The 9,297-nt window shown below is 41.1% G+C and overlaps 2 protein-coding genes across 5 annotated transcripts; one reads left to right on the top strand and one right to left on the bottom strand.

The window, feature by feature from the left end:
* The first annotated feature begins 325 nt into the window (after positions 1-325).
* Positions 326-2,578, top strand: LOC112291320 (uncharacterized). Its single transcript, XM_024538524.3, has one exon. It carries the CDS (start codon positions 1,171-1,173, stop codon positions 2,215-2,217), a length of 1,047 nt encoding a protein of 348 aa, XP_024394292.1. The 5' UTR covers positions 326-1,170; the 3' UTR covers positions 2,218-2,578.
* A 1,278-nt stretch (positions 2,579-3,856) lies between these two features.
* Positions 3,857-7,397, bottom strand: LOC112291321 (vacuolar protein-sorting-associated protein 37 homolog 1). 4 transcript variants are annotated; one of them, XM_024538525.3, is made up of 7 exons: positions 7,274-7,397; positions 6,112-6,447; positions 5,561-5,648; positions 4,957-4,996; positions 4,763-4,809; positions 4,330-4,450; positions 3,857-4,235 (listed from the first exon to the last, which is right to left on the bottom strand). In XM_024538525.3, the coding sequence occupies exons 1-7, from the start codon at positions 7,297-7,299 to the stop codon at positions 4,066-4,068; spliced, it is 828 nt and encodes a 275-aa protein (XP_024394293.1). In that variant the 5' UTR covers positions 7,300-7,397; the 3' UTR covers positions 3,857-4,065. The 4 variants fall into 4 exon arrangements, with proteins under 4 accessions (XP_024394293.1, XP_073394674.1, XP_024394294.1 ...); XM_073538573.2 differs by having other exon boundaries at positions 4,376-4,450; XM_024538526.3 differs by having other exon boundaries at positions 6,112-6,444.
* Between the last annotated feature and the right edge of the window lie 1,900 nt (positions 7,398-9,297).

The following is a 9,297-nucleotide window of genomic DNA, read 5'->3' as shown; positions in this document are numbered from 1 at the left end:
GGGTAATTAGATTCTTTCTCTGCTAATCAAGCCTGGGAAGGGACGAGGACTGAATCACCAATCCATGTATGACACGTGGTAATCTAATGAAGTTCGGTAAATGAGAGGCTCGGTATCCGCTAATGGAGGGAGCTTCCACGGAAGATGGATAGGGCGGCTGACTGCCCTCCAATTATGCATTCCGTGGGGCAGAATCCATCTCCCCACCGGGTTCCCATTGCGCCCGGCCCAGCCCGGCCCGACCAACCCTAGGCGACTGCTAGACAACTGGGAGAAGGCTATTTCTGCTTCATCTTCTTCGTCTTCTTCATCGTTGCTGAGCCTGGTTGAGGGCTAATCTCTACCTATAGGGACGACATCGGTCCACGTCGCCCTCCATTCAGATATTTTCTCGCTGTCTCCTGCCCGCCTGCCCGCCCGAAGTTGCCCGCGAGACCCCGATCCCACCGCAGAGTTCGTTCCCAGGCTGGCTTGCCCTCTATCGCCCTTCGCTCTCTCTCGCTGGCTTCATCTCTCTCTGGTCTTGTGGTCTTTCTGGAGTTTCTCGTGCACTTTCACATGCACACACTCCCACTTCCATTTGCCTGCACTCCCGTCTGGCTAGATTTTTTGTTTGCCTTCCCTTCCAACATCGCCGTTGATACACCGATTCTCCTACAACTCTCCTCGGCTGCCGCCATTCGCCGCTTGTATTGAATCCCGTTGCTGTGCCGCTTCTGAGGCTTACTGCAGCGGATTGGGTCGTTTTTAATTCCATAAATTGGCTGCGTAGCCGTTCCTGTCTTCTGGTGTGTGTTGTGTTGTGTTGTGTTGTGTTTTGTTTCTTTTTTTCACTTCCTGTGTTAAGGTGATTTCGGGTGGTGTTGCTGTGGAGCAGCGACGGAATAGGATTTGGTGGGTCGGAATTGGCTGTGAGGAAAGTGAGTTCAGGACTAGACGGAGGATTAGATTGATCCAGGCATTTGTTTCCGGTGTTGTAGGTGAGGGATTTTGGGGGAGAACCGAGCGGAAAAGGTCACGGCCTTGGTTAGGGGGACGCATTCCCTGGAAGTTCCCTACTAAGTCGATGGGAGCTGAATTCTGCAAAGGTTAAGAAGAGTCAATAGTTTCTGTGAATGATTTCCGTCAGAGTTTAGTACTAGGTGGGTGGCGTAGTATATCCAGGACACCATGCAATTGCCTGCGCAGCAGCAGAATGATAGTGCCGCCCTAGTTGCCACTGTGCCCCATGGCTCCTCAAACGCCCTCAACGGTGGTGGTGACGCGCCGGCGAGCCCGTCTTCACCCGGGTCTCCTTCCAAGAATGCTATCGCTACGCGCGAGAAGCCAGACAAGGTGCTGCCGTGTCCTCGCTGCGAGTCCATGAACACCAAGTTCTGCTACTACAACAATTACAGTGTAACACAGCCCCGCCACTTCTGCAGGCAGTGTCAGCGCTACTGGACCGCGGGAGGGACGCTTCGCAATGTGCCCGTTGGAGGAGGCTCGAGGAAAAAGAGTCGGCATCCAAGGGGAATTGCAGAACCCTACTTGCAACGCTCGGGTGCGTTTGGTGTGGCTAGTTCCGGGGAACAGAGCGCGATGCAGAATGTGGGGTTCCAGCAAATGTTGACGCAGGATATGGTCGGGTTAAACTTCGCTCAGCTGCCAGGATTTGGCCCTCAGAATCCACATCACTACTTGCCTTTCTCAATGGACCACACCCAGGTTGCCTACGTACCCATGACGAACAAGCCGCCTTGCCAGGAAGATTTATCGAACCTTCATGCAATGTATGGAAACGCACCCATGAGCGCTCCCACAGGGGGATACTATCTTGCACCTGAATTGGGAGGTGAGAATTCCGGCAACGCGGTGAAGCCCGAGTTCTGGGTCAACAACATGGTTGCACCGCAGGTGCCGGTCCCGGGAAGCAATCCTAACCAGACGGTTAACAGGAATGGGTGTCTGGACTCATCCATGCTATTGAATTTGGGTCTCAACAATCGACCATCCGCTCAAGTGAGCGGCAACGGAAAGCCCGTATGGGACCAGCAAGATGTGAAGCGCCCTCTTTCGCAGCAGAAAAACGGATCGCCGCCGCACGGTTCTAGCACCATAGAGGAAGAGGGGAGCACTCCCACAAACGAGTACTCCAACAGCGGATACGAGGAGGGCGACACTGTTTCCTCGATGTGGAATGACATGCAACATGACATGGATAACATATTCCAGTAATGACGATGTGGTGGAGTTTGTCAAGGCTCTTTGTTTTTCGGTCGCGGAAGTTGAGAGTTAGAGGTCCCGTGACGATTCATTCTTTGGAGGGAGCGATACACCTGTAAATTACACTTTTCTGTACATTTCCCCCTTTTTATAATGTAGGTTTTGGGATTTTCTTTGTTGCTGCTTTGCGGGAAGTTGTGATCTATTGAATGTTCAAACACGGATTTGTGAATAGAGAACTGAGTTAGAGAACTGCGCCTTGAAGTCATCTGAGTTAGTGGCATTGACTATTCATGCGATGCGGTCCTCTCTCCCCTTGTGATCGGATTGTGCATGTAATATATATGGACTTTGTGTAAGCTTCAAGGTTAAAGCTCGTATTCTCCTCAGGTTCCTATCATTCGTGAAATGAAGTGCCCAGTGCCTGTAACCAGCTATGGTGATTGTTTTCGCGAAGTGAAGGCCGCGGATTGATTCAACAATTGATGACTACTTTGTGTGATGTCTCTTGTATCGAACTTTGCAGCAAATTTTTGTGTGGCTAGATTTCTTTACGCTGATATGTCTGAGAGCTGAGAGGGATCACGTCTATGGTCTTTTCAAGTGTAATATTGATCTTGACCTCAACAGAAGGCAAGGGGTGAAGCAAGCGACACGCTAAGATTTGTGAGCACTCCAGTGATCACAGAGACCATTGTGAGGGCGCCGCAGAGACTACTTTCCACGTTTCAAATGGTGTGTATAGTTGTCCCCAACTTCTCTGTTGAGTAGCAGAATGCCTGGAGTGTCATCTTTCTTCCTTCTACAGTCTGCGAAATGAAACTAGGTACCTCGTCCTTTTTCCAGAGCAAAATTTGGGTGGGTAAGTTTAACCTACGAAATGGGAATTCCATTACTATCAGGAGCCAGAGGTTCCCTACCGGTTGCGACCAAAGATTGCACGAGTGCTTACAGCACTACTTGGAGAGAGGTGTACTTAGAGGTACGTTACGATTGAAGTGGAGACAGCCTAGAGTTGACTGCCTACTCAACATCCGTGACCCTTCGCTATTAACCCATCGACATTATGGGATACGGCAGCGTTAAGTGCCTGTGGACAAGTACAGAAAGTTGTCTGTTGCGTACTGTATCAAAATAGTGAGGTAGATCTGCTGGATCAGTGAATTTTCAACTTCTCGTGCTCTTGCCATATAGAATCATAACACAACAGCATAACTTTGCTTCATCATGTTAGTAATTATTCTCAGCCGTTGACAATCTTCTTAGGCGTCCGGCTCTCCCCTTACAACTTCGTCTGTCCAGTCTGCTGCGAGTGCTAACGGACTTTATCCTTAATTGAAACAATTCTCTAAACTGTTAGCTTCACTGAATGCTATAATTAGATGTTAAGTGTAGTGAATAGTGATGACAGCAGATGACAGACGTTAAGAGAACACGCAATTATTCAAGAGCTTTAGCCCCGGTGTGGAGCAGCTAACGTCATGATTGGAAAAACTACCCGTGATCCTTGAATGGCACTTCAGATGTAGTATGTGGCTGGCTGGTGGACCAAGATCATGCTCAAGCCATTAAGTAAACACTTGGTAAAGAAAAAACATCGGAGGCGACCCTGAATCAATCCCAGAACAAAAATACACTAAAGCACGAGAACTTGCACCCTGGAAAAACTGATACATTATTTCTATATTCTCGGTTACACATCACAATTACAACCACCGTCGTCATATCCAGGCATCCATTAGGGCCCGATCAACAGTTGTGTTGGAAAAAGAACTGGATCGACATCGTATACCAGGTGTGGGCTAATAAATCCACTGTACAACTAGGTACGTAAGTGCGTACACTAGAATGCGACAGAGGCTACCCAGAAGTGCTCATAGAGGAAAGCATCGCCATGCGGATCAGCGAACGTCTGTGATAGAGGATACGCTGCTTGCGATACGTTTGAATGAATTCAAGGAGCTCTATTTCTCCTGCTAGAAATTCGCGATGCAGATTCTCAGATTCTTCATCAGTTTCATTTACAGCATCTGCAAATCCGAACCCAAACGTTAGAGCATGTAGAGGTAATTTTCTCTATACATCTATTGCACTGAATGAAACGTTTCTAGAATTCAAACGCACCCTGAAGTTTTGAAAGAAGGACAGATGGCGAGCAATTGGCTTGCACCTCCTTGTACCGCCTATCAACTTCCTCAAACTTTTCTCGACTAGCAGCAAGCTCTGTATTCCTTATGATCATGCACTGTGATACGAGAAGAAACGCATGAGGAAAAAAAAATAAACATCAGACATATCTCCCTTGACATATGCTCGAGATTGCAGTTTTTTCTGTTCTTTTTTTGGTTGATAAGCACCAAAATTGCATGAAATTGACCTTCACTCAACATTCATAGAAGATAGCAAAGGGAATAAATACTAAATAAGAATTAATGAAAATAGAAAATCAGACTATGTGCTACACTTGAAATAATATCTACTTTTTCTCATTCTAATACCATACTTGAGCATGAATAAATAATCAACGGAATAAGGATAAACATTATGACAATTATACCTGAGTCCTGAGCTCAGCGAGTTCCGACTCCCTAGCCAAATTGTTTCCTGCTCATTACAGGTTGCACGTGAATGACGCAGCAGCTACAGAAAACACCATGCTACACTATGGCAAAATGCCTACGAAAAAATGAGAAATGTTTCAATGTTCATCAGTTTCAACACTTAGAGAGAGCAGCAAAGTTACGAACTCACTTGATTCATCTATAGTAGACTTCTTCAGTTCAGCGGCAATCTGGAAATTCCCACACAATGTGGTGAGACGACGTAGTCGTTCAACGTTACTCAACTGAGTGAGCCAAAGCATACTGACACAAGTCTAGAGAAATTTCAAATTTATTATAAAGGCAAACCTACATGAATCAAATTTGACCAATTACAAAGATTTATAGTTAGGCAACCATTTATAGTTAGGCGCAAAGGATCAAACATTGAAAAAAAATACAGGCAACCATGTTTGACGGCAGTTTCATAGAGATGACGAATGGATGAAATACTAAGTTCAAAAGCACAACATATTTCTTGAATCTAGCTGAAAACAATACAGATACCACACTCTGAAATATATAATAAGAAATCACAAAGCAATGCACGCAAAAAAAAAAAAAAAAAAAAAAAAAAAAAAAAAAAAAAAAAAAAAAAAAAAACTCGATTTTAGACTTAAGTCACAAAAGTTATCATATGTCTTCAATACGATCCTCCAAAGTTGTCCTCCAACGACAGATAGAAAAGCCGTTGAAGCACAAACGATTCCTACATCCTGATCCGCATAGACTGGTTCATGACTATGAGTAAGCACCGTATCCAGCCGCCTCACTTCATCAAGTGAGTGTAGAAATGCATTATATGCATCTTTATCATTCAGCAATCTGGTCAGCTCCTCTGGACTGCACATGTGGAAAAATAAAATCAAGAGATGTAAATAAATAAAATTATCACTTGAGTGGAGAAATACACCACCAGCACTACCATCGTATCAAAAACTTGCTGGACCTACGTCATTTCTAAGAATAGTTCGTGTTCGCCCCAAGAACCTGAAAGATCGACAAAATTCGGCACGATAGATTTGTCCCTCTATAATGTTCTTACACTTGATCGACTGTTGCTTTGAAGTGAAGTGACACAAAAGGATCAAAGCGCTCAGGCCAAGACCACGGCCAATCTATTGAACTCAGCGTCAAAACTATGTCCGACGTAGCGATTAAACAACACCAATCAATACTGCAGGATGAAAATAGCTGCTAGATGTATTGCTCTTTTAGCCACTAGGTACAACACGAGTCTTCAAAACTTCTAATTGTCCTTCACTAGATAATGCAAATATGCCAGTTCTGGGGGCAGAAACGTCACCTCTTTTCTTTCAAGCTTGATACAGAATTAGGAGGCGCTGCATTTGACGGATATGACATGGAAGACGAAGCCGACGCACTAGTTGGTGTTGAATAACCTCCAGTATAGGATCCAGCTGAAGTACTTGAAGGATGGCCAACCGAAGTTGGGCGTGCTTCAGTAATAGCCGTCCGAGAATGAGGATTATTTCCTGAGGTATGAGCGCCTAAATTTGGAGAAGGAAGAGGTGGTGGCGCGCGAGTTGGTTGGCTACTAGATGGAGATGCAACTGAAGGAGGGTACCAGCTCTGTGCGGGAGGGGGAGGTTGTCCCTGCTGCTGGTGCTGACCACCCCTGCTTTATAAGTTGATAAGTAAAGATATCATTTATTAACATTCGATAACTGGGCAGAGTATTCAAGAACACCGCAAAACCAGAGCTAAGCAAGATTAAAAATTCACCCAATGAAAGAAGCTACAGTCAATCGATGGACGTCTGCTCAGTAAAACATTTGTAAAGGAGTACAATTCCACGATTCCTCTTCAGGTAGACTCAGACTTGCGCTTCACTCGAATTCGGGAAAAGCATGGGACTATACAATTCCTCTCTAGTGTATGCAGATTTGCACTACACGCAGTCCCAATGTGCAAAACACACAACCATCGGGAAAAAACTCAAGTTGTGCACGTTAACCTTCACCCTACTCTCTGAAAACACACCATCATGAAGCCAAGCTCTTAAAAAACCTTACACACGAGAAAAAATCCCATGCTCACTACACTTTGTTAAGTTCGACGTAATATGCCTATGTGACAACTCCAGACAACCACTGAGAACGATACCCTAAGCGTAAACAGATCATTCGGTGAAAGAAAATTACAACGATTACCCGAGTTCTGCGGACCCTACACTAGTATCCCCAGAAGAAAGAAAAAAAAAAAAAAAAAAAAAGAAAGAAAGAAAAAAAAAAAAATACAACCACCAAGGGCCACCTTCAAATAAGCTCCCCAAATCGTTTAATATACGCACGATCGCGCATGATCAATACCCGCAATTGCACAAACTAGAATTTAACTCCCGTGTGAAGCATTGATCGATTTTCCGACACAACATAACGCAACCGGAATTGAATTCGTTCTAGCTAGAAACTGAACCGCTTCGAGCGAAATTTGCACTTACGTACCTGGAAAATATACCTAATATGTTCATGGATGGTCAGAGGGGCAATTAAAGTGATGATCTGCAACGGGGAGCAGCAATCAATCCAGATGTGGCTCTCGAAAAAATGCGCTCTCTCTCCGAATCGCCAGTTCTCGCTCCAAACTCTGAAACCCTAATGCTTCCCGACTAGATCCAGTTGGTTTAATACCCGACCCGGTTAAATACCCGGAACCGTTCTGGAACGAGGCGATCGTCACAGTCCAGGTTCGCGACAAGGGGCACCAAAATGAGTGTGCTGGGAACTCGCGTTCACAATGAATGCGACGTAAAATACTTTTGGATGAATGTCGTCGATGAGATGGATTCAACCGAATAGGCTCTTGATTTGTACATTTTAATAAACTTGTGGAGAAGGAAATTGTAATAAGAATATTGGAAACACTGCCCTATCGTGACATCTTTCATAATTTAATTTTTTAAATTATGAATATTTATAGTAATAATTTTTATTAGAGTGAAAACATTTCAGAGATACACTTTTGCTGAAAACTTTGGCATGATTGCTCATGTACACTTGTTCGATTTTCATTAAAATTGTTCTTTGATGAATTCTGATTCTATCGGTAATTTTTATACTTAAAAAATATTATTTTCATAAAGGAGCTCTAGTTTCAACATCATAATGGAACCTATAATTATAATTATTTTTTCAATAAATAACATTATAATTTTACTATAATTTTATAATTGAGATTTTAATAATATGATTCATTTTTCATTAATGTGTCAGAATATAAATATAAATATATATTTTCAAATTATATTTAGTTAGTTGTATTTTAAAACTATTAATGAAATTAATTTTTGTAATTCTTTGATGCAGTATTTGCATTGTGCTTCATTAATATGATTAGATATAATTTATTATAGTAGTTAATAGCATCAACATCAGAATTGGTGCATTAAAAGTTCATGCTTAAATCATGAAACTATCTTGCATATTAAATGCCTCTTATTTTAATAAATTATATGTATATAAAAAAGACTAAATATTTTTATATATGTATGAATGAGTTTCTTTAATAAAAACTACAACATGTTTATTTTGGTATGACTATGTTATCAATATATATATATATATATATATATATATATAATACTTTTATTTTAGTTAAATAAATTGGATTATTAGAAAAAAATTATTTTTAGAAAAAATTAAGTGTGTTTTGGATGTTGATATTATTTATTTCTTAAAATATATTGTTTCTATAGTTTTTTGTTCTTTTTGTTTTTTTTGTTGTTGTTGTTGTTGTTGTTGTTGTTTTTTTTTTTTTTTTTTTTTTTTTTTTTTGTTTGCTAAATTAGTATATGTAATATAATGGATCTATATACATGATGCATGTAGTATTATTTATGTAATTAAAGTTTTCCTTACAAAGATTTTAATAAAAAATGGAAGGAGATTAGAAGCAATGCCCTCCACAGCATAGCATTCTCACAGCATAGCATTCTCACAGACATTCATATTTACAAAAATAAGGATTATTACATAGATAATAAATATACATGGCTTGTGGTACAAATTGGTCATGTGGTACACATATAGGAAACTTATCTTACAAATTAGACATGTGTCTTATAGGTTGAACATTACTTGGAGGTCCTATAGAACGTCACAATGTAGCTTTTAATTAGATAGTATATATGGATAAAAGAATAAAACCTTATTTATTCTTGTCAATTCATTTCTAATCTTTGATCTTGTCTTAAGAATCTCTAGTCTTTTTTTCTTTTTTTATAGCCATTCTAGTATTATATTAAACTAGAATAGTATACTATACTTGACAGAGGTAGGAATAGATTTGTAACTATTATAATTTTTTATAAGAATTTCAATATTATTAGGATAGAAATTTAATATATTACCAATACCATCTGTAGAAGTGTTATTCTTACACCTATAGAAGAAGTCAATGATGAAGTTCATAATCTATGCTAAAAAATTGTGTAATTAAAAGAAATAAATAGATGAAGCTTATAATTGAA

This window comes from Physcomitrium patens, chromosome 14, assembly GCF_059467195.1.
Source record: "Physcomitrium patens ecotype Gransden chromosome 14, ASM5946719v1, whole genome shotgun sequence".
In the NCBI taxonomy this organism is placed as follows: domain Eukaryota; kingdom Viridiplantae; phylum Streptophyta; class Bryopsida; order Funariales; family Funariaceae; genus Physcomitrium; species Physcomitrium patens.
Note: the sequence above shows the minus strand (reverse complement) of the source record. Positions and strands in the feature narration are given on the sequence as shown.